The 26,541-nt window shown below is 36.2% G+C and overlaps 1 protein-coding gene across 1 annotated transcript; it reads left to right on the forward strand.

The window, feature by feature from the left end:
• Positions 1-382: 382 nt before the first annotated feature.
• On the forward strand, positions 383-26,541 carry LOC125235513 (xanthine dehydrogenase-like). Its single transcript, XM_048142090.1, has 16 exons — positions 383-425; positions 2,128-2,297; positions 2,552-2,712; positions 3,058-3,470; positions 15,422-15,645; positions 16,191-16,293; positions 16,413-16,540; positions 16,622-16,912; positions 17,029-17,316; positions 17,473-17,972; positions 18,858-19,041; positions 19,560-19,755; positions 19,872-20,635; positions 21,600-21,792; positions 23,843-23,953; positions 26,410-26,541. Exons 1-16 carry the CDS (start codon positions 383-385, stop codon positions 26,478-26,480), a joined length of 3,840 nt encoding a protein of 1,279 aa, XP_047998047.1. The 3' UTR covers positions 26,481-26,541.

The following is a 26,541-nucleotide window of genomic DNA, read 5'->3' on the forward strand; positions in this document are numbered from 1 at the left end:
AGAGTGAACAGGCATCTTCTGGGCGAGCTCACTCCATCGTAGGCCACGTCTTTGCCTTTGGCTAGTCTGTGGCCAAGAGTTAGCCCATTTATAAAAAAAAAACTATAATCTTTAAAAAGACGGAAACTTGTATAAATTTAGAAAATAAATAAATATTACCTATTAATTAACCTATAATCTTATATTTTTTAGTAAAATCTTTTTGACATTTAAATTTTAAACGACTTCAAACACTAAAGGCCAAAAAAGAAAAGCTCAGACCGGTTTTTCCTAAGTACTTAATCGTAAATTCGTTGAAAGTAATATTGTAGAAAATAACAAAGAAAAGTAATTAAAATATTTTATATAAAACTAATTTACAGAGAAGTGTCTTCCAAGGAAAATGTCACAAATCGTATTCAAGATCAATGGGAAACAACATCGAGGTCAGTAATCCGTTGAAAAAGTTAAGACGCCCTTAATCTAAGCTTTCACGAGGCAAATGATTCATAGAATTCATCATTATCATTATACACCGTGTTTTTTTTTTGTTTTCCATTAAATTCGACAAGTCGTTAAGTTAAATTGGCAAAAAAAATCATCATTTTCATACATAATAAATGAATTTATTAGTGTGAGAGACCCTTAAGAATAACATTCAAGTTAGTGTCAAGTGATTGACGGCACATGTCAAAACAAATAACATTAGGAATTGGTGAAGGCAGTGACACACGTGTTCAGTTCATCTTTATTTTTTTAATAATTCGATAACCGCAAGAGTTAATACGCTAGTTTCTTAGAGAAATTAATTGTATTTAATGTAATGAATCTTCTCTTACAGTTAAAGGAATTCAATATAACCTAACCACAAAGTTAAAGTTTTGAAAAAACCCCCGACTGCGACATAGTAGACCGATTTTCATGAAACATGGCTAAGAACATTGCCGACTGACTCAGCTTTCAGACAAAAAAAACTAAATCTAAATCGGTTCATCCGTTCGGGAGCTACGATGCCACAGACAGACACACACAGAGACAGACAGACATACAGACATACGGACAAACAAACAGACAAACCCGTCAAACTTATAACACCCCGTCGTTTTTGCGTCAGGCAATCTAACAATGGAGCTCAGATAGAGAAACCTCGATTTTAGAAGGCCCCGGTAGAATACCATATCAAGTGCCACAGTTTCTAGTCAGAGGCTACCCCTGTTATACACGAGGAAACCGAAAAATTTTAACTGGGTTCTCTGGCAGAATACTTTTGGTCAGAAATACACTCAGCATAACATGTTTCATAGAAACACTTTCGGTCGAATGGTAATCCATACTATTCCATACTAATATTATAAATGGGAAAGTGTGTGTGTCTGTTTGTTTGTCCGTCTTTCACGGCAAAACGGAGCGACGAATTGTCGTGATTTTTTAAGTGGAGATACTTAAAGGGTTGGAGAGTGACATAGGCTACTTTTTGTCTCTTTCTAACGCGAGCGAAGCCGCGGGCAAAAGCTAGTTTTCCATAAATATTTGTTGGCATTATTATTACCACGCATACGATACATTTGGCAACATAAATAACATAATGATTCACAGAACTTTTGCAATGTTTTACTAGTTACTTTTTGATATCTGTCAGGATATTAGATTATGTCCAATAACGACATCATTGCCATCAAAACAGTGTTTTGTTCAGAGAAATCATAAGTATATAACTGTTATTTTTTTAAATGCTTGTAACTCTGAAAGTAGGCAAAATTCAGAAAAGTTTATATGACATTTTACTCTTCTAATATGATGAGGAATACGCTGTTAAAATTATTCGGATTCCTCATGTAACACCGTGTATTGAAGGCTCATTTGTGACAACCATCAAACCTTCACGCATTTTTAACCCCCGACGCAATAACGACGGGGTGTTATAAGTTTGATCTGTCTGTCTGCGTGTGTCTGTTTGTCTGTCTGTCTGTGGCATCGTAGCTCCCGAACGGATGAACCGATTTTGATTTAGTTTTTTTTTGTTTGAAAGCTGAGTTAACTATTCGGGAGTGTTCTTAGCCATGTTTTATGAAAATCGGTCCACTATGTCGCAGTCGGGGGTTTTTTCAAAATTTTTCATTTATTCCAAGATATGTTTCCCATGTACAGTGAACGGAAAGTTCGGACCGGACGTGTCTCTAAACGAGTACATCCGAAATGTGGCGGATCTCCGAGGTACAAAGGCGATGTGTCAAGAAGGGGGGTGCGGAGCTTGTGTGGTATCCGTCCGCGCCGCCATGCCACCTACGCAGGAGATGAAAACTTTCGCTGTCAACTCAGTAAGTATAAGTATACTTTGGGGTGCCAACTGGTATCCCTGACCGAGTACATACGAAATGTGGCGGACGTCCGCGGCGCGAAGGCGATTTGTCAAGAAGGAGTGAACTCCTCATTTTTGGCGAGGTTGAAAAGTTCGTCGGCATCCTCGATTCAAGTGCGATTTTCAGTTCTTCAGAATCTTACTTCTTTGGGCACATCACACAGCTTGTACATTTTTTTTTCTTTTAGCAAATAACTTGTATTGTTATTCCAGTGTCTAGTGTCAGTGTTGTCCTGTCATGGCTGGGAGGTGACAACAGTGGAAGGCATCGGGAACAGAACTATGGGCTACCACGACGTACAGAGCAGGCTGGCCAAGTTTAATGGCACGCAGTGCGGGTACTGCTCGCCTGGTTGGGTGATGAGTATGTATAGGTGAGATTTTATGAGTTTGTCAATAAAAAATATTGTTTATATAACTGGAGTTACCTAGAAAACTTCTCACACATTCTCAGACATTTCTTTAGTCTTCTCTTTCAGGTGCCATATCCTCTTCGGATGTCGGCTACCACAGTCCGGAACTCCTCTCTATTTGCATTTCTTTAGTAAAAACCTTGAGAAATCATAACATTTTTTTTTGTAAACTAATAACGGTGAACTCTGCTACAAAATTATATTTTGGAATATTTTTTTATGAAAACCTAAAATCATGCAAATTTTCTTAATAATTTTAATAACCTGACTACGACTACTTATGACTATAAGTCTGTTTATTTGCAGCTTATTACAATCGAAGAACAACGAGCTAACAATGAAAGACATAGAAAACTCATTTGCTGCTAATATATGTAGATGTACAGGTTACAGACCTATTGCAGATGCCTTCAAATCATTTGCAAAAGATGCAGACGAAAAATTACTTAAGAAGGTATGCGACTTAGAAGACCTGGCTATACTTAAATCGTGCGGAGTATCATGTGCCAAACAATGTCCACGTAAGAAGAAACATATTAGTGAAATAAATAAGATAGAACAGAAAGAAGACTGGTGTGAATTGGGTGATAATTATAATGAGATAGTAACAGTAAGTTCTAAAAATCATAAATGGTCTAAGATGTACAAATTGGAAGATGTTTTTAAAAGCATGAAAGATAATGAAGATTATAAACTGATTGCTGGTAATACTGGACAAGGTGAGTTGAAAATTAAGATACTTAAAATAAAATATAAGTTGAAAATTGAATATATGCTGCCATTGACCTGGACAAAACTTGAAATAGTTGACATAACGCCGGACGTTATTCCTTAATCCATACTAATATTATAAATGGGAAAGTGTATGTGTCTGTTTGTTTGTCCGTCTTTCACGGCAAAACGGAGCGACGAATGACGTGATTTTTTAAGTGGAGATCATTGAAGGGATGGAGAGTGACATAGATTACTTTTTATCTCTTTTTAACGCGAGCGAAGCCGCGGGCGAAAGCTAGTACAAAATATTTATGAAAACTTGGCCCAAATTTTCATTAGTAAAAGCAAGGACCATTTAATACTAGACTGATATAGCCCATACAAAAAAGCGTACCCCTGAAAAAAGCTTAGTTTTTGCTTTAAAACTAGATGGCGTTGTTTCGTAACCCGAGAGTGGAAAAAAACATATTTTCACACATATTTTTACTTGTTTTTATATTATACTATGAATAACTATCAAAAAACTTTATTTTAATATCAAAATATTGGCTCAAAACACAATTTTTACAAATTATATTTTTTGGTCGGCCTCGACGTAGTTGTGATCGCTTCGCTGGCTAAGTTTGTTCGCATGTTGTCTAATTATTGCCAAATAAAATGACTAGATGACGTTGGTGGACTAGGAAAATGTCACATCCGTTTCGTTGTTCATTAATATAATATACTTAGTGATAATAAACCTATATGTTGAGCTCAAATACGTTCAACAAAACGCAATCATTGTGCCAACAGATGTGACATCTGACATCCATGTCACATCACAAATGTCATTGTATGATTTATTGAATAAGAATATTCATAATATATCATCGATCTAAACTACCTAGATGCACCATCATGGCTTAGAATGTGTCCGCAGCAAATTTTGCTTGAAAATGTTCTAAGCACAATTGGGCGGTCAGTAGCGCTTCATCCGCCGTGTCGGCAACATGCCTAAGTGCTCCGTAAAAAAGTGCATAAATAACACCTTATATACGTTAAAAAAGGATGACGTATCGTATTTCCGGTAAGTAATTGTTAATAATTTTATAATGTTATGCATTTGTGGCCAAAATGGCTTCCTAACTTACTAAAAACATTTATTTTCTAGAATAATTAAAGTAAATTCCTTGATTTGGTCTTACGCAGTTTGTCTCTTTCTCTCGCGCTATACTAGTAATGAGCGGACGGCGACAAAAGATGGATGAAGTGGAACATAGTTAAAAATGGAATGATGGAGTCGCTAATTTATATTTTTTGTAAAAGAAGCCTATTTCGTATTATTAGTGTATGTATTTATTTATTATTATGGACCAATAAGTCTGAAATAAATGATTTCAATTCAATAATATTAATACATATCTTATAAATTACTTTAATTATAAAAAGAAACAACCCGGGAATAGCAAATTCGTTTTTAAGTAATAAAAAAGGTTTTTATTCCAGATTCCCAAAACAAGACGTTGAAAGGGAAAAATGGCGCAAGATTATAGCTGAGGAGCGGAGAGAAGATTTACCCACACAAAGCTTTGAAAGAAATTACGTAGAATAATAAATTAATGTCATCATTCAATTCTTCTTTGTTTTAATAGCTACTTAATTCATATTCTCCAAGTGCACCATCCCTCACACACACCACATACAATCCCTCAACTGTTTACCTTCACATAATCGCTACACATACACTCACTACACGCACACACACACACATATGTTATATATATTAGACGACCGGTCTGGCTCAGTCGGTAGTGACCCTGCCTGCTAAGCCGCGGTCCTGGGTTCGAATCCCGGTAAGGGCATTTATTTGTGTGATGAGCACAGATATTTGTTCCTGAGTCATGGATGTATCCTATGTATATAAGTATGTATTTATCTATTTAAGTATGTATATCGTCGTTTAGTACCCATAGTACAAGCTTTGCTTAGTTTGGGGCTAAGTTGATCTGTGCAAGGTGTCCCCAATATCTATTTATTTATTTATAAACATACATACACACACACACACACACACACACACACACACACACACACACACACACACACACACACACACACACACACATATATATATCCATACTAATATTATAAATGCGAAAGTAACTCTGTCTGTCTGTCTGTCTGTCTGTCTGTCTGTCTGTTACGCTTTCCCGCTTAAACCACGCAACCGATTTTGATGAAATTTGGAACAGACAATCTTTAGACCCTGAGACAGAACATAGGCTACTTTTTATTTCGAAAAAAAGGGGTGAAGGGGTTGAAAAAGAGGTTGAAAGTTTGTATGGGATTTCTTAATTTTAAATGATAAAACCATGAAACTTTATATTTTAGCACTTGATAAGAAATCATTAAACATATATTTAAAGTCACATACAGGTCGAACGCGATTAATTAACATTATTTTTACCTTTAAAATAAACATGGTGGGAAATAAACATTAACTAAAAGCGGGTAGATTATATTTATTTGTCTACCCCGAACATTTATATAAATTAATATCGGGTAGTTTTGTGTTGTTTACATCTCCGGTGACATTTTGCTGGGACGTCAGTCTTCCGCGACCACGGCCAGTGCAACCTGGCCGAAACGTTGGGAAAAAAGGTAAAAATAATCGCGTTTGACCTGTATGTGACTTTAAATATGTGTACAAAGCGCGAGAACTTAAAGTGTTATATCATTAAACATCTTGATAAGGGATAGGGATAGGGATAGGGATAGCGATAGGGATAGCGATAGGGAAAGCGATAGGGATAGCGATAGGGATAGCGATAGGGATAGCGATAGCGATAGCGATAGCGATAGCGATAGCGATAGCGATAGCGATAGCGATATAGCGATAGCGATAGCGATACGGATACGGATACGGATAATATGGGTATCGTTAGCGGGATACAGATAATCGGTCGGCGGTCTCTTACAATCAATGTGCTCTAAGACGATCGTTGTTTGCTTGCTTGAAGATTACGTTTGCCATAAGTATAAGCAAAATGTAAAAAATTGTAAGGGATAATAGAAAAAAGTACTTTTTACACACCGATCATAGTGTCGAAATACGGGCTATGTGGGATGTTTATAAAGGTTTCCCCAGCGTATATATAGAATTACCTACGCAGTGGTCGATGTGTAATATTTCTACAATCATTGCAAGCAAAAGTATTATGTGCAATCGAAATAATCGCAGATAAATATACCTACAGAGAAACTTACGGTCCCTACGGATCCAAATGAAAATCTTAATGAATACTTTTATTACGCGGGCGAAGCCGCGGGTAAAAGCTAGTATATATATATATATTAAACAGTTTTTCGCAAAAATACCGCAAATTTCCTCATTCTCGCCTTTCATCTCATAGCGCGACTCCCATGATGCCTCTGTCCATCCTCGTTCCCAATTTAAAAATGGCGTTTAGATTGTTACAGCGCGAACGAAATTAAACTTATGTTGGTTGCAATAAGACGTAGATTTGTTTAAAAATATGCACACCTGCGATCTGCGGTCATAAAATTTTATGGCTTTCGCGATGATCACATTCATTAATGTCATAACCGCCAATTGCTTGCATTTGAAATTGAACTCTAAGTACTAAGAAATAACGTTGTTTTTGTAAAAAAATTAAAGTAGTTTTTACTACATTGCGAAGTTTTCGTTTGTCAACTAAACGCACACATTTGCAACTAAGCGATCGGACACTTTTGAGTGTCGAATTTGTAGGCGATAGTGTATCTAGGGAAGTTTAAATCGATGTAATATATGGATATTCAATATTTTAGAATCGCAGCAGCAATGCGAGTAGAGATACAGAATTAATAACTGTATAAATTAATAATTGTATGACCAATGACCTCATACATAAAATTACCAGTTTAGGTGACAGAAGGCGAATCCAATTTGTAAACATTAAATGGATGGTGATAAGCAATAATGTGTCAACCCACAAAAACTAAAAAAATGAGATTTTAATGCCATGTTATAGCTGGATTTTTAAACTTCTATTTGCAAAAATGACCTTTTCATTTTGAAAATTTTTACTATCCCAAAAGTAAAAAAATAGGTTAACACAAATCCTATATCGTGTGTTGCCTGTTTTGCATTACTGTGTCAAGAACCTTAACTTACTATAGTAATTGGCAGAAGACATATTTAAATTACAATAATGTGTTATGAGGGTTGACTCAACGATTTTTTTACACTTGACTCATTCTTGCAAAACGCAAAAAATGACATAGTTACCCACTATGAGACTTGAATGATTATTGCAAAATGATATTTTATTCGTTGTTTTATGCTACGACCCGTGTTATAAAACATAAGTCATTATTGTTAAATTATATTCGGGTCATAAATTGTTCGTTTTTGGTGTAAGTACCATGACACTATATTGTAAAATATAACTGTTCATATTAATTTATGTTTGAATAAGTTATGACTTAGTCCATTAGTATATTTTTGCACATGAATGGTAAATTCAGTACGAAATTGAACATTATAAGTCATGAATATACATATTCGTTATTATAATTTGCAAACATTTTTTACAAGTACGTGTTTATATAAAAATTTAATATAAGCTACTATTTTTTTATAATTACTAATTACATTAAGACGTGTTAATGTATGCATAAAAATATTATTTGGTTTTTGTAACGATTTTTTTTGAAAAAGCACAGATAATTTAAATATGTGTCTAGAAATGATCATTACTCTAATAGTTAATTTATAGTATTTTATTCAACAGGCGTTTAAAGGAGGTCAAGAAATATGAGTGGCATACTTTCCACGAGTATTTTGGAGTCAGTTAAACACCATTGCATACAATACTTTTACAACGACCATGCACTTAGTTTTTAATAGTTTTTTTAAATAATTCTCGCGAAATTCACACTGTTTCCTGTATTGCAAAGGTTTGCACTGTCAGCTCAGCTGCCCAAAGCCTTCCCGCGCACGCACGCAGTATCGTTAATGCAATGCGTTGCCATGATTACAGAACCAAACAATGCGTTTTCAGTTTTTTCGATACGCACAATCCTGTAAATGACGAATAACAGTTCGGGAGTAGAAAAATCATTAAAAGGTTTGATTAATAAATAATGTATTGATTCCTACATGACGACCGGTCTGGCGCAGTCGGTATAGTGAGTTCGAATCCCGGTAAGGGCATTTATTTGTGTGATGAGCACAGATATTTGTTCCTGAGTCATGGATGTTTTCTATGTATATAAGTATTTATATATTATATATATCGTTGCCTAAGTACCCACAACACAAGCCTTCTTGAGCTTACCGTGGGTCTCAGTCAATCTGTGTAAGAATGTCCTATAATATTTATTATTATTTTATTATTTTATACCTAATAACATAAGTGACCATGACTGATATATTACTTAACACTTATAAAGTTAAAAATATGCATAGGTAGAGTATTTTACAATAACAATTTATGTGCTTTAACATGTTTATTTAAGACTCATAGATATTTTTAAACAATTAGCAAAAGTGGGTTAAGTATCATAACACAGTCTTGAAAAAGTTTGACGTCGTCGAACAATTCGCAATAAAAGAAAAGGACATTATTTCGTCAAATTGAAGTTTGTTTTGAAATTAAGCTACAATAATCACTACTACTGAACGTATTATAGCTGAAAAACACAACAATCTATATAAAAAACATTTTTTTTAAGAGAAACACAAAAAAATGAGAAAAAATCTTTAGACGCCATTTTCTCAAAATGGTTGGCGTGTGGGTTGACACATTATTGCTTATCACCATCCAAATGTGCTAAGGAAAAGAATCTTTCCGATTTTCAACGGGTCACGGCTGAAGGGGCGAGCTGGTTTCGACTGCGCCCATGCATCTCAATTGTCCAGAAAGTTCATTCGAAGATCATTTTGCTTATAATAATCTGAGTAATCACAGTGAATGGTTTGACAGTATTTCAGCTAACATGTAGAGAGACTTGCTAGCTTCGTCGGTCAGGCTTCGTCTTGGATACAACGCGGATAGTTAGGCCGCCAGGTGTGGCACTTTGGATTACGTTTTTATAATAAATTAATGATACTTAGTTTGTTTTGTTTTGTAATATATTTTCTACTCGTATACTACTCGTTTGGTACTCGTATAAACCTAAACTGAAATAATAAATGAATAAAAGGAAATAATTAGTGAAACTCTGACATAAGTAATAATTAATGAGACTAAATGCGTTTTCACATTATCCGATCCGATATCGGATGTAGGACTGATACCCCATACATTACAGGCGCTATCTTGGATTTTTTCCATTTAAATCCTTCCGACATCCGATATCGGATCGGATAATGTGAAAACGGACTAAGACAATAGATACCTTGTTAGTGTTATATACCTATGCCTATGTATATCCCACCAAAAACATTCTGTAAAAAATAGCCGTCCCGATGGAGCTGCTTGTTTATCTCTAAAAAGTAATGAAATCTACATAAAGTTCCTTACTGCGATTTCTTTATTATTATAGTTAACTAGCCTTTGCCCGCGGCGTCGCTCGCGTTAAATTCGAAAATCTCTCCACAAACTTCCATCCTCCATTCTAAGGAAGTGGGGGGATATAAAAAGAGACAAAAAGTAGCCTATGTCACTTTCCATCCCTTCAACTATCTCCACTTAAAAACCGGCCAAGTGCGAGTCGGACTCGCCCACCGAGGGTTCCGTACAAACTTTCTTTCAAACTACCTAGTAAAAATAATCTCATATTTTCATATAACTCTAATGACTTGACTAGAAGACAAAAGTATAGGCACTAATGAGAATTATTGTGTATAGCGCCATCTCCCGGTCAATTTGCTAATTTGCGCGACCTGGTTTTTCAGGGATAATTCTTTATAATGTTAACAGATTTAAACAGTTTTTACTTTATTGGACAGAAGATGGTTTACGTAACATCTCGTATTAATTTGAAGTACGATATACATCCGCAAGGGTGGGTAAATTGAAAGTAAAAATCTGAAAAGTTTTTTGTGAATTAAAAAAAAAGTATTCAAAATACAAACACGATTATATTTTTCCTGTAATATTTAGCATAAAAACACTGTTTACTAAAATTTTCATAATTTTTCGTTGGTAAACTTCGGAGATAAGGGGGGGGGAACGGTATTTTTTTTTACATTTTCCTTCGAAATTCTTTTTTTTTTCCACAACAAAAAAATTATAAAAAATAGCTTATTTACGTTCAATTTGAGCTCTTTCCAACGATACCCCACTTGACCTAGTAACTTGAAATTTACAGTTTGCCCCCCTTTCATTTTGGCCATTTTCTACAATTAAAATTAATATAAGTATTTAAAAAAATTACACTTTCTATTTGTAGAGGTTTACAATGTTCACAACTATTCCAAATTTCAAGTTGATAGCATTAGTAGTTCTCGAGATATTTAGGAATGTGACAGACGGACAGACAGACGGACAGAGTCGCACCATAAGGGTTCCTGTTGTACCTTTTTGGTACGGAACCCTAAAAATCACGTCAATACGTCGCTCCGTTTTGCCGTGAAAGATGGACAAACAAACAGACACACACACTTTTCCATTTATAATATTAGAATTAGAATTAGAATTAGAATTAGAATTATTTATTGCATATCACATTACAGGCATTGGGTGGAGTGGAACATATAGGTATACATGTGACACCCTGTAAGGGCACAGCAATATAGAGGGCTACAAGTAGGTAATTACTTAGATTAAAATATGATTATATACATTATTTTACACATTTCGTTACATTAACATACATTCAATAATTATCATTTGGTCTTACTAATACTATTACATTATTTCCTTACAAAAAATAAAGCACTATTGTATTTTCACTTACTGACTAAAATATTCGTTCATATTATAGAAACACTCGTTAACTAAAAACTGTTTCAGATGTTTTTTAAATTGATTAATGTTTTGCAGTTCTTTAATAGAGTTCGGAAGGTGATTGTAGATTTTTATAGTCATAAAATGTGGGCTACTTGTGACAAGTTTTAGTTTAGAAAAAGGCAATTTTAGTTGGTTAACATTACGGTTATTTCTTTTAATTTGGGTTGTATCTTGGTATGAGTACAAATCTAGGTGTTTCCTAACGAATTTACATGATTCGAATATATACATACACGCAACGGTCAATATTTCAAGTTTAATAAAATAAGGTTTACATGATTCCATCTGATCTATGTTTACTAGAGTTCTGATGCATTTTTTTTGCAGAATGAATACTTTTTCAATATCGCAGCTATTTCCCCAAAGAACCAGGCCATACGATATACGTGAATATGCATATGCGTAATATGCTGCAAGGGATGTCTGTAGATCCGAGACTCGCTTTAGATGCTGAAGAGCGAATATAAAGGATGATAATTTTTTTGACAATTTTATAATATGTTCTTTCCAGCTCATATTAGAGTCTAATTCTATTCCTAATAGGGTGGCAGAGCTCACTGTATCTAATTTAGAATTTTTATATTGAAAGTCTATTGCCAGTGATGATTTTTGATGAGGTTTAAATTCGATGATTTTTGTTTTATTTATATTGAGCTCTAGGTTATGGGAATGTAGCCAATTTGTAATTTTATCTAAGGTTGACTGTAATTTATTCTCAACTTCTATAGTAGTAGCACATGAGAACATTATAGACATATCATCTGCGAAAAGCGTGCTATGTTGGTCCAGTATCTTAGGAAGATCATTTATGTAGATGATAAATAGAATACAACCTAAGACGCTGCCTTGAGGGATAGACCCTCTAACGGGGACTTTATCAGATCTGATGTGTTGTATTGTTGCTCTATCGAAGTCCCTATACTCTATTTCTACATACTGGGAACGATTACTCAAATAAGACTTAAACCAGTCCAGCGCAATACCTCTAACACCTATGTTATATAATTTATCTAAAAGGATTTCATAACGGACTCTATCGTAAGCCTTACTCATGTCGAGTAAGAGACCCACAGCGTATTGTTTATCATTTATAATATTAAATATCTCTAAGGCATATTTATAGATTGCTAAGGTCGTCGAATGATTTTTCCTAAAGCCATTTTGGTTTTCACTAAAGATTTTGAATTTTTCACAAAAGGCGTAAAGGCGCTTTACCATAGCGGTTTCAAAAATTTTCGACGACGTGGGTAATAGAGAGATTGGTCGGTAGTTGTTTATCTCTGAGGTATCTCCCTTTTTGTGGATGGGTTTTATTAATGAGATTTTTAACGCATCGGGAAAAATACCTTGAGAAAAGGATTGATTTAATAGAAAAGTGTAGGGGCTGCATAAAGATTCTGCGCATGATTTTAATAGAACTGGGGGGATCTCATCTATGCCGAAGGTCGATTTATTTTTAAGATTTTTTAGAATTTTGAATACTTCTTCAGGTTGAGCAGGCCGGAGGAAGAATGAGTTATTTATTGAGTTTATTAGAGGTTGCCTGTTTACTGGGGTAGAGCAATCGTTTCCAATGGAGGAGAAAAAACCATTAAATATGTTGGCTATTTTTTGGGGATCGTTAATTGAGTTTTGGTCAGGTGTTTTGATTTTAAAGTTTATTTTATTTTGTGATGTGTTTTTATTTGTCTCATTATTTATTATGTGCCACATAGTTTTAGTTTTATTTTGGGAGTTATAGAACTGGCTCTTGTTGTGCAGTTTTTTTGATTTATGTATTGCTTTTTTCAGTATTTTGCAATATAATTTATAGTAATTTCTTAATATAGTATTTTCTGACTGTTGTACTAGTTTTTTTAATAGCCTTTTGTTACGGCAAGATATTTTTAATCCCGGTGTTAGATAAGATTTTTTTGGTTTTAATGTTATGTCAATTTTTGGAATGCATTTATCAAGGAGATCTTTCAAAGTGTTTTCGAATGAATTATAATTATCATTTACGGTTTTATTTATATTAATAATTGTATCCCATTTAATTTGTTGAAGTTCGTTTTTAAAATTACTTATATTTTTATCATTAAATAATCTTTTCCGTATAACCCAAGGTTGTGTACTTAATGTAACTGTTGGTGTACTTATCAAGACACCCTTGTGGTCTGAGAAGCCTAATTCGTTTACATTCACTTTCCAGCCCGTAGTTTTAAAATTTGTAAACAATAAATCTATACAAGTAGAGCTTGAATGCGTTACCCTTGTGGATGATGATGTGGATGATTAGTATGGATGTTGTGTGACTTGGCCGTTGAAGTGTAGCGGTGCTGGCGACAGATTGGTGCAATGGTGTCATGGAGCACCTGGTTATAAACTTCTTTATACCCTTGTGTATAAAGAAGTTTATAAGTTTCATATTCGATGGTCCGAGCTAAGGTTCGTAAAGCCATGAAGCCGAGCTGATAATCATTGTCGCTAAACGCCGATCGAAACGCAGTCTGAAGTGGGTGATAAACGTACGATACGAGCAGGTATGCGTACTTATGGCTCGACGACCTTTTTCGATTGTGTGTCACCGTAAGTACGCGTAAAAACCGCTGCGCATAGTAGTCGACCATCCAACGCGTACTTGCTCGTACGCCTGTCACCCACTTGACGTCGCGCCAACACTTTATGGAAAAAGCGGGTTTTCGACAATTACCAATAAGATTTTAGACATTCAAAAATCTTCAATAATACTCAACTGTTTCGGTCGCACTCGTTCAAATATAGGATAGGATTGGTATGGGCGAGACGGTCAGGAGATTGATTGTCAACATGATATCTATCATAAACACCGTTCGAAATGGCCTCATTAAAATCTAAATTTTAAATATATTGAAAGTAATATTACTAATCATTGACGTCACGCTCAAAATGAAAGAGATAGAAAATTTGACAGTATGATACTCTTTTGCATGATTGTCATAATTCAAAATAAGAACGATGGCTTGCGTTGTAAACAGGGACTGAAACATGACACGGGCCCCTAGCGTCATCTACACGGTGTTTCCGGTATCACTCAAAACCTCAGACACCCCAACTGATTTTTATTTTTTTAAACTCATCTAGAGTATTCATCTTTTAATCTGATCGTTACTTTTTTTTAAATTGAATTTTTAATTTTCTGTACAGCTCTACTTGACTTTTAGCTCTACACTCAATAAAATAATTGCTAACTACCATCATAAACCATAAGACTATTTATTTGTGTATGTTACTGCAACGACATAAGGTTTACCAATAGACAGCTAAGATGTCACTGTAAAACACTTTAAATCTTTGTCACAGTAAACTTCAAATTGGACAGGTAATCGCAGTAAGCAAATAAACTCAATATTCAAAATGACAAGGTTGTAATTAGGTACGAGTTCAATTTGTTATGACTTATGATAAACATTAAGATTAAACTGACAAACAACGTCAAACTAGTAGCGGAAAAAATAATCGTCCAAGTAACCGGCCAGTATTAATACCCCTAAATACTGAAAAAAGGTAAACAACCTCTAGCAATGCGATATACACAATGTTGTATTACGAGTACAATAGAATAGGCACGTAAAAAATAACTAATAATACTAATTTAAATAAAAATATTACCCCCATCAAGATATAACTCAATCGATTCTACTCTCGATTCTGAACAAACTGTTTTCAGGTTTTTAGTGTTAAGTGAAACACGGTGTATATACTTTTCACTGTATCACTTGTAATGCCGTTGAACTACCGCGTGCGTATTTTAAAAAGAAAACGACATTTTTATTCAAATGACACTCTTAGTGACATCTAGTGACATAGATTTACGGCTGCCAACGGGGTACGGTATTTAGTATGGACTCTGCTGGTCCTTTATAATCGTCCTTGGTAAAAGCAAGTAAAAGGGAGATTAAAATTTCTTTACGAACCTTTTTACATGATTGGTTTTCGGACTAAAGAAGACAAAGAAATATTACAATACATATTTATAAAATCTATTTTAATTTCAGGCGTTTATCACGTAACAGAATATCCTAAAAATATCATAGATATTTTCAATGTGATTGAACTAAAAGGATACTTGTTAGACGTGAATCTAATCATCGGTGCCGGAATGACGTTGACAGAAATGATGGACTTATTTTTAAAATTGAGTGGAGAAAATGAAGACTTTTCTTATCTGAAGCAGCTACATGATCATATGGATCTTGTTGCACATATTCCAGTACGAAACGTAAGTTTTACAGTTCTTTGTGTCATCCTAATCCAAACTCACATTTGGATAACTAGAGAAATGATGCTAATTTGTTAAATTATTAATTTTACATTCCTCTTCTACTTTGCGATAAATCTTCATTTTGCTAGGGCTCATGAGAGAAGAGGGCTGGCTCGGGAACTTGGCAGGATTTAACACTGGTTTTACGAAAGCGATCGTCAAGTGACTTTACAAACCAAAGAGCATAGATTGCCTCATTGGGATTAGTTCAGTTTCCTCGCGATGTTTTTCTTTACCTAAAAGCAACTGGTAAGTATCAATTGTCATTCGAACATAAGTTCCAACCATTTATTAGTACGAAGAAGAAGAATCGATACAGTATTAATTTATTATTCGCCCGAGCATATCCTATCTACTGTACTCTGCCCTTAGTATTTTTTTTTATATATTTGATAATCCTAGCACGGCAGATTTACGCCAGTTCGTTCCTCATTTTATTACAACCTACAATTGTTATTCTATTTATCAATGACATTGATATTGATTTAAATTTTACTTTCTAGATTGGAACTATTGGTGGAAATTTATGTCTTAAGCACGGAAATAACCAATTCCAATCAGACCTGTTTTTGTTGTTCGAAACGGTTGGCGGCATGGTTACAGTTGGTAAGTGTTAATTATTAATATTTTTTTTTTTACTATAATTATACCTTCTGCTTGAGTTAAATAAAGTCGCATTTTTATTTCCTACTTTCTTCCACAAAATATTTTATTTTTATTTTCAGCTGAGTCTACCAACAAGAAAACTGTCATCAGTTTGCCAGATTTTCTCAAAGTCAACTTAAAAGGCAAAGTTTTATTAAACGTCATTTTGCCTCCTTTGTCTCACTGCTGCAACGTTAAAACTTTCAAGGTATGTTAATTATAATTATGTGACATGAATATCTCTGATATTACAAATATGAATTGAAACTAAAAAGTATATTTTCTTCAGATAATGCCCCGTTCACAAAACGCTCACGCAATAGTCAACGCCGGATTTTTATTCAGATTTCGTCAAAACTCTCAACTACTGGAAAAGGTCACAATAATATACGGAAGTATTTCACCAACATTTATACATGCGTCCAAAACGGAAGCCGCATTGGTCGGTAAAGACCCTTATAATAATGAAACACTACAGTTAGCAGTCAAAAGTTTGTTTGATGAGATAATACCTGAAGAAGCCCCGCCAGAGCCATCTGCGGCTTTTAGAAAAATGCTAGCTGTTTCATTATACTACAAGGTAATATAAACCTCATAGTCTTTTATTCATAAACAATCAACATAAAAGTTTGAAGTAATATATAACATTTTAAAAGGAAATCAAAACAGGTATTTCAACTACAATTTTACTTCCAGGCCATTTTAAGCATGTGTCCGGAAGATAAAGTGGATCCAAGATATCTATCCGGAGGTCAAACAATGAAGAGAATGGTCTCCGAAGGAAACCAGATATTTGACACAGATGAGACAGTGTGGCCACTGAACCAGCCAGTGCCCAAGTTGGAAGCGCTGGTTCAATGCAGTGGAGAGGCGGTATTTGCTAATGATCTACCGAAGCAACAGAACGAAGTGTTCGCGGCGTTTGTTACAGCAGATGTTGTAGCAGGAAGTGTCATTGCAAGTTTTGATGCCACTGAGGCACTTGTAAGTTATTTTTGTTTTTTTTTAGCTTCAGCATTCTTGTGCAGCAATTGTTTTATCAAAAGCTGTGCCAATTTTTCAAATCGCATACTTTCAAATTTTCTGTAGGTCACTTTACTGAAAAGGTCAAATTATTGATGGAATGCTTTCGTTTTACAGAAAATTCCTGGCGTCTTGGTATTTTATTCTGCAAAAGATATACCCGGAGATAACATTTTCACCCCAACTAACATCCCATTAATAATAGCAGCAGAAGAAATCCTTTGCTCTAGTAAAGTTCAATTTTATGGGCAGCCAGCTGGTATAATTGTAGCTGACAGAGAAAAAACTGCTCAGAAAGCAGCAAAAGCTGTAAAAATAAACTATTCGTTTGTTAATAACGCAAAACCTTTATTGACCATAGACGATGTTTTAAAATCACCAGAAAAGAGTACGAGAGTTGTTGTTAATAGAACTATAGAACCTTCAGAAATTGGTAAAAATGTAAGAAGTATAATTCAAGGAGAATATAAGATGGACAGTCAATACCACTATACAATGGAAACGCAGACTACTGTAGCAAAGCCTACGGAAGATGGTATGGAAGTATATGCTGCTACTCAGTGGCTTGATCTGACAAATGTGGCTATAGCTCAATGTCTGAAGGTACCTGTGAACAGGTAAATTTCTAACATTTACTTATTATTACAGCTATTACAATTGAAGGGATATTTACAAAAACAACATAACTGCTTAGAGCGGTTGACACTTTTAGAACAACATTTTTGATCGTGACAGGTGTCAACCAGTGTAGTCAGTTATGTTGTTTTTGTAAACATCCCTTCAATTTGTAGCGTTCAATTCCTCTGAACATAAATTATCCCGTATTGTAGATAAATAAATAATAAAATAAAAGCCATTTATTCCTTAATATCACTTTAAAAATAGATACAAAGTTTGTGAATACGATGCATGCATTATTATAACATTTTAACTGTCCAATTTCTTAATAAATTACTTATAAATGAATTTTAATTTTAATAATTTTGTACATTAGGTATGTCATCAATGTCATCATCATATTATCATCATTATATTATTATTATGAAATGTATTATACAATATAAAAATAAATAAGATTTAAAATTAAATTAAAATTTCAGCTACATTCCAGATATTAAGGACCTCTCTCGAGTATAGGCCTCCTCCAATTGTTTCCATTTGTCTCTTATTTTTGCTGTTTCTATCCAGTGTTGTCCTGCTACTTTTTTAATTTCATCTGACCACCTTTCTAATGGTTTTCCTTTTCCACGTTTTCCCACTGGCCCTGACCATCTTGTCACTATCTTTGTCCACTTGTTGTCATCCATTCTTGTGACATGACCGGCCCATCGCCATTTCAATTTTTGTAGATAATGCATTGAAAACCACAATTTACTAAAGTTGTTTGTGATGGTAAATTTTTCGTGCTTATTAGGTATACATAAAAGTAAAATATTAGTTCAATTTTCATAAAATTCTCTGTGACTGTGAACTATTTTCATGTACATTATTTCTCTTTCCAGTGTTAACGTCATCGTCCGACGGCTAGGCGGCGCGTACGGCGGAAAGATAACCCGTGCGGCGCAAGTCGCCTGCGCAGCTGCCTTGGTGACGCACCTTCAGGGCGTGACGTGTCGGTTCATTTTGCCACTTCAGACGAATATGAAGTCGATAGGAAAACGCTTACCCACGTCGTGTAATTTTGAGGTAGGCTTTGTAATGATTGCCTTTGTGTCTTTTTTTTTACACTGAAATGGCTTCTTTTTGTTTAATGAATATCTCAATAGTCAATCCATACTAAGATGGGAAAGCGTGTGTGTCTGTTTGTTTGTCCGTCTTTCACGGCAAAATGGAGCGTAGAGTCGACGTGATTTTTTTAGGTGGAGATAGTTGAAGGGATAGAGAGTGACATATTCTACATTTTGTCTCTTTCTAACGCGAGCGAAGCCGCGGGCAGAAGCTAGTTACATATAAACATAAACACACTCCTTGGTAATACCAAAATAGGGTAAACAGATCATAAAATGCTCAAGTTTCAGAGTCACTTTTGGCGATTGGGAAGTTAATAGAAAAGGTGTGTACAAGTTTCTAATGGGTTGCAGGCGTCCATAGGTTACGGTGACCGCTTTCCATCAGGCGGGCCATATACCTGTTTTCCATCGACGTGGTATAAAAAAAAACAAAAAGAGATTGTGATTAAATAGTCAATAATAATTCTTTTACAGGCTGGAGTCGATACGGAAGGCACTATACAGTATCTTAAGATAACTTTCTACCAAGACTGTGGGCATGTTTTCAATGAAATCATCGCACCGGTAACAGCCGAACATATACGAAATTGCTATGACATTAAAAGTTGGTGGATTGAAGGAAACAGTGTGGCAACGGATACCCCATCTAACACTTGGTGTAGGGCTCCTGGTAATATAATAATAAAAGAAGCTTATTCATTAATTCTATAAACAGTCAATAAAATACAATAACTTTACTAATAAAAATGACTAACGCTCGAGATAATTACTTTTATGAATTTACAGGCACAACCGAAGGTGTAGCGATCATAGAACACATAATGGAAAGAATAGCATACAATCTAAACAAAGACTCTCTTCAAGTTAGACTACTAAATATGGCAAAAGATAATCCAATTCCAGAAATGTTAGATCAATTAGCAAAAGATTCAAATTTCATGCAAAGGCAAAAAGATATCAACAAGTACAATAAAGAAAATAGATGGAGAAAGAGAGCTTTGAACATGCTACCATTATCTGCTGGGATATTTTACCTTACAAACTTTAATTCCATAGTTTCTATATACCATGGAGATGGATCAGTAGTTGTTATACACGGTGGTATAGAAATGGGACAAGGAATTAATACAAAGACCGCTCAAGTTTGTGCGTACGCGCTTGGCATTCCTCTAGAGAAAGTCAGTGTAAAACCCAGCACAAGTTTCACATCCCCAAATGGCACTGTAACAGGTGGCAGCATTGGTAGCGAATGTGTCGCCTTCGCGACGAAGAAAGCCTGTGACATTTTAATGGAAAGACTCAAACCAATCAAAGATAAAATGGAGAAATATTCTTGGCAGGATCTAATAAATCAGGCATATGGAGCTGGTGTTGATTTGCAAGCATCGTACACGTATACGTTCAACGATGGAGTGAAACCATATAACGTTTATGCAACTTGCGCATTGGAAGTAGAAGTTGATTTACTGACTGGCAACCATGATGTGAGGAGAGTTGATATCTTGGAAGATACGGGAAGAAGTTTAAGCCCAGAAATCGATGTCGCACAGGTAATACATACATACCTATCATTGTAAAAAAAATACGACGACAGCTATTGGAATACGAAACCCGAAATTAAAGTTAATTACGCTCAACAACAATAGCTAAGACATTAGTTTCACTTATAATGAACATAATAATATTACACTATATCTTGATTTTATAATCCATCTTAAAATATAACTTTATATGTTTTCTTTTCATTAGTTGACACTAACTTTACATTCAGCAACATGGTTTTAAGGATCTATATTCCTGAATATTTTCAATTAAAAAGCTATCTATCTATATTGCGATTAGTAGTAAAACGATCTTCTAACAAACCCTCTTTTAAATATCATAGTTTTATTATCCCCTGTAGGCCTAGCACATGATGGCCGCGAGAGTATGTCGCCGCGAGATAGATGACACGTCTTCTTCTAACTGTACTAATGACATAAGGACGGGTAGTCTATCTCGCGCCGACATATTCTCGCGGAAATTATGTGCTAACCCTGCTGGGTGGCAGAAAGTTGATTTCAGTTTAAGTAACATTTTTTCGATAAATTCGTTTTGATTGTACGAATTGACAATATCCTAAGTTGGCAGAATCAAGACGTGATAGAATCAACTTAGCGATAGTATCCACAGTAAAATTTCAAACTATGCGACTTGACATTTATAAAGCGGTTCCTAATAACATACATACATACATACATACATACAATCACGAATGTATCCCATAAAGGGGTAGGCACAGCACATGAACTACCCAAGTTTCAGTGCCACAAAAAGGGGTTGAAAGATAACGAAATTGTGACATTGCAGTGACAGGCTGCCAGCCTCTCGCCTACGCCACAATTTAACCCATATCCCACATTCGACTTCTACGACACCCACGGGAAGAAAGGGGGTGGTGAAGTTCTTAACCCGTCACCATACGGGTTCAAATAAGGCCCCAGAAAAACGTTCACTAAACCAAAATGTTGGCAGATCGAAGGCGCTTTCATCATGGGCCTTGGTTACTGGACATCCGAGAAGCTGGTCTACAACAAGGACACGGGGGAGATTCTGACGGATCGCACTTGGACGTACAAACCACCTGGGATCAAGGACATTCCTGCTGACATGAGGATATACTTCAAACGAGGTGCGAGGAACGAATTTGGCGTTCTGCAGTCTAAAGGTAAATATTGGTAGTCTTTTGTGATTCCGACCACAATTTTAAGAAGTACACAGTATTATTCGCTTGCCCTTATATACCTATCCCATTTATTTGGGGTCGGCGAAGCATGTCTTTCTCTTCCATACCTCTCTATCGCCCGTCATTTCACAATCCACTTGCTTTCGTGTCATATCATGTTCGATACAGTCCAGCCATCTTAAAAAGTATATACACTAAAATTAAACTACAGTAAAGCTAAATACGGCCCCAGTATTTCCTCGCTGGATTGTCAAGCTAATACGCTGAGCGAGGAAGCTGCCAGCTCTTCGGTCGCCGGTGGCGTCTCTTAGTCTCTTCGATAAGTCCTTCTATTATCGTCCTGATATTCTGAAATTTTCTAGATGAAAATTACATAAGTACTCACATTCAGTATACATATTGTAGCAGAGCGGGCTGCGGGCTATGAAAATATATACCTACACGAAAACTTTTTGTTTATTTACAGTTCATTTACCTACACCACATTACATTCACATTACGCAATGTTTTACACATATGGATATTTACAATAGAAGGGAATTTTCACGTAATATCTACCACAGATGTGCAAAATAAAACATTTGTGGCTTGTTGACATCTCAGAACTGTCAAAATATGTACCTACATAAAGACGTGCGCTGGCAGCGGCATCCATTCCATACCGGCCAGGCTGCCAGCGCGCGCGCAGCACAGAGGTTGGTAGTTCCATCGCCTACACTGATCTATTTTGCGTCCGCTGTCATACAAGTAGTATGTCCATACAACATACAATAAATATCGTTTTTTGTAACAGAGGTTCTTAAACGTAACTATAGCATCAAGGACGGCGGAAGGAAGCGCTGGTAGCCTAGCGGTAAGTACGTGCGACTTTCGTTCCGGAGGTCGCGGGTTCGAACCCCGGCTCGCACCAATGAGTTTTTCGGAATTTATGTGCGAAATGTCATTTGATATTTGCCAGTCGCTTTTCGGTGAAGGAAAACATCGTGAGGAAACCGGACTAATTGCAATAAGGTCTAGTTTACCCTTCGGGTTGGAAGGTCAGATGGCAGTCGCTTTCGTAAAAACTAGTGCCTACGCCAAATCTTGGGATTAGTTGTCAAAGCGGACCCGAGGCTCCCATGAGCCGTGGCAAATGCCGGGATAACGCATGGAGGATGATGAACCATAGCATCAAGGACGATATAATACCGGGACAGACGAGCCCATACAAAAAAGTTTACCCCTGAATTGTATGGGTACCCATTTTTATTTTTTATTAGAACAAATTACATGCTTCATGGCGAGAAGTAACCGGTGTCCTCTGCGACCCCAGGATACCGGTGAAGCTTAAGGGTCTTGTGTACAAGAGCATCATCCGACCAGTCTTACTATATGGTAGCGAGACCTGGCCTGCTCTCGGAAGGCATGTCCAGCAGCTTCACGTCACAGAGATGAAGATATTGCGGTGGATGTGTGGCGTTACACGACTAGATCGCATACGTAACGAACACATTCGTGGCAGCCTCGGAATCCGTGACGTGGCGGATAAGCTGCAGGAAAGTCGCCTCCGATGGTATGGCCACATACGCCGCAGACCGGAGACTACGTCGGAAACAGATGCCTCAACCTCACCGTCCAAGGCCCTAGGTCACGCGGCCGCGGTAGGCCTTAAGAAGCGCTGGCTGGACGTCGTGACAGCGGACATGGAAGAGTACAATCGCTCTCCTCAGGATGCCAAAGACCGGGCAAAGTGGAGAAGGCTGAGCAGGAAAGCGGACCCTGGCGCTAGGCCGGGAAAACGCTGTTGAAGGAGGAAATGACATGCTTCTTTATTTTAATATCATATCACGTCAATACACATTTTAAAAAAAATTGTAGGCATCATCAGTGTAGTTATGATAGTATTTAATAGGTGGCGGTAAAAAATTGAGGTGCTATTCTTAGTATGAAGATTGTAAATCCTATACAGATCATCCTTGCATAGCATAAAAAAACGAAATTAAAGAACATAATATGAGCTAAATTGAATCTTTCCATACCTACTTACTTTCAGCGACGGGCGAGCCTGCTCTGTGTTTAGCAGTGGTAATCACGCATGCTCTACGGGACTGCGTACGCGCATCCCGCCTAGACGCTGGCCATCAGGACCAATGGGTGGACATAGGTAAGTATATTATGTATAAAAAAAAATAGGACATTCTTACACAGATTCCTCTGTACTCTGTGTCTGTACTCTGTAAATGAGTACATGGAATTGAATTTATGATAGCATGCATTTGATTACACTGACTTCGGATTTTATTTCATTTCTTAATTTTATTGTGTTTTGTGTATTTCTATTGGGAGAATGACGATCCTTATTGGGAGAAAATATTCATTTTATTATTTTCAATTAATAATGTCTAATTTTCGACGATCATGATGAGAAGATAAACATAACTTTGGCATGTAACAAATTTATAGTGTAATTTTTATCATGAAATAAAGAAATCGAAATCGAAATCGATTGACTATCCCACGTTAAGCTCAAAATGGCGTGTTGCAGGTACTCAGACAACGATATATATAATATACAAATACTTATATAAAGTCGCCGTCAATAGAACTTATCCCTTCAGGTGGCGAAATCCGGGAGCCGACCGCACGTAAAGTGGCAGGTAACCGGGAGCCGGACTTGAAATAAAAAGCTGTTGAGTGGCAAGGATACCGCTAAAATGACAGAAAAAGTTTACCCTTGAGTGGCGGGGCCCTCACGGGTGGTCATCGCGAATGTTACTTATGTTACAAAAATTATAATTACTCAAAAAATGTAGGGATGTTGTGCATAAACCATATATCACTGGATTCATTATGAAACGGCTAAAATCATTCCATAGAAAAAAAAATACATTCCATTTATGTGAATTTTGCTAGACTCGATCAAATATCAGATGGCTACATTTTCCACTTCCATTTATTAAAGTAACTTTATCTAGGCAAAAAAACAGTAAATTGGAGAAAAAAGTAATTCAGGGACTTAAATATACATTTATTTACACTTATATCTCTTTTTTTAATATATTACAGTACAATTTTTGCGAAAAAGACGGTTTTTAAACACGTGTCTCAAACATGGCAGGCGGATGGTCCAATCAAATTGGGTCATATTTCAAGTTGTTTTGAAGTTGAAGGTGTTGAACCTTTACTGAATGCCGTCCTTGTTTAGTGACGAATGGTTCGTGCAAGTATGAGGAAGCTAGATATAGTTTTAGACGGTTTTATTTATATATTTAGGTATATCGTCGCACGGGGTCCGGGAGCCGGTCCCTGCCACTTAACAGCTTGTTTTTCCCAGAGTCCGGCTCCCGGCGCCTGCCACTTAACGGAATGTTTTATAAAATGACCGCGCCACTTCTCCCCTATGCAACTTGTAGCTCTGCCACCTGAGGGGTTAATTGTGAACGTTACGGTTCATCATAATTCGTCGGCCCTTATTCTCACTAGTAAGATTATAAACTAACGGTTTTTTTTCCAAAACTGAATATTAAATCACAAGAAATATACGAATTAAGCCGCCACATAACAAGTAAAATACCTGACAATTTTGTTTCTTTGGCAAGTTCGACCGTTTCCTTAAAAAATGTATCGAATTTTGATAATAAAACTTGAATGAGGTTTTTGATTGACATCTGTGATTGCAGTGTCTATTTGTGTCAGTCACTCTATGGCCACAGAACGATCTACTATAAAACCGACTAATCAGAGCGCTAGCTTCGTTCCGACGCCATGACAGTTTACAATTTGACGGTTTCGCTTCGTTAGATTATAATCTAACGTAAAAATAATCCGTCAAATTGTGAACTGTACGTTACGGTTACAATAGGTATTTCGTTAGTTCATAATCTCGCTAGTGAAATTATAAACTAACGGTTTTTACAATTTTACGGTGACATATATAGAAAACACCCATGACTCAGGAACAAGTATCTGTGCTCATCGTCATCACACAAATAAATGCCCGGCATTCGAACCCGGGACCGCGGCTTAGCAGGCAGGGTCAGTACGCGCCAGACCGGTCGTCAAATAGATCTCCTTGCGTTATCCCGGCATTTCCGGCATTTAAGAGCCGCCAACCTTCCTTCTTATTAACAAGGATGTGACTTTGGGATAATATAGAGCTCGTATACGACGTTATTAATGTCTGCATAAGTATTAGTATGTTTGGACCGACGGCTATTTTTTTTGCTAGAAGATTTTTTTAAATAACTTTCCTTAAATTATCATGGCTGATTTTTATGTATGTATTAAAAAGAATGCTAGAAATTATATGTTTTTTTTTTAATTTTATTATTATAACAAATGGGCTTACTCTTGGACACAGACTAGCCAAATGCAAAGACGTGGCCTACGATGGAGTGAGCTCGCCCAGAAGATGCCTGTTCACTCTTGATTTGAGGTTGCCGGGTTATATGAGCTCGAAAATATAGCCGCCGGTAAGGAATTCCACTCCTTGGCAGTGCGCATAAGAAAAGAAGAAGCAAAGCGCTTCTTGCGAATTCGCGGAATATCTACCAAGTAAGGATGGAGACCGGCCGGCGGCCGTGCGTCTAAGAGTCTGATGGTATTATTTTTATTTTTCAGGTAATCCGTGCACAGTGGAGAATATATTCATGGCCGCGGGACACAAACTGGAACATTTCAAATTGAAATAACAAATATTATTTAAAAACAATGATTAGTTGTATTTGCTTAGAATTTGGTTTTTGAATAAAT

Source organism: Leguminivora glycinivorella, chromosome 17 (assembly GCF_023078275.1).
Source record: "Leguminivora glycinivorella isolate SPB_JAAS2020 chromosome 17, LegGlyc_1.1, whole genome shotgun sequence".
NCBI classification, from domain to species: Eukaryota; Metazoa; Arthropoda; class Insecta; order Lepidoptera; family Tortricidae; genus Leguminivora; species Leguminivora glycinivorella.

Excerpts from the sequence above, each read along its gene's own strand:
- LOC125235513 (XM_048142090.1), top strand. The coding sequence starts at position 383 with ATGTCACAAATCGTATTCAAGATCAATGGGAAACAACATCGAG. Across the intron at positions 17,973-18,857 it reads CTGAAGGTACCTGTGAACAG|TGTTAACGTCATCGTCCGAC; the intron begins GTAAATTTCTAA and ends TTCTCTTTCCAG. Across the intron at positions 19,042-19,559 it reads CCACGTCGTGTAATTTTGAG|GCTGGAGTCGATACGGAAGG; the intron begins GTAGGCTTTGTA and ends ATTCTTTTACAG.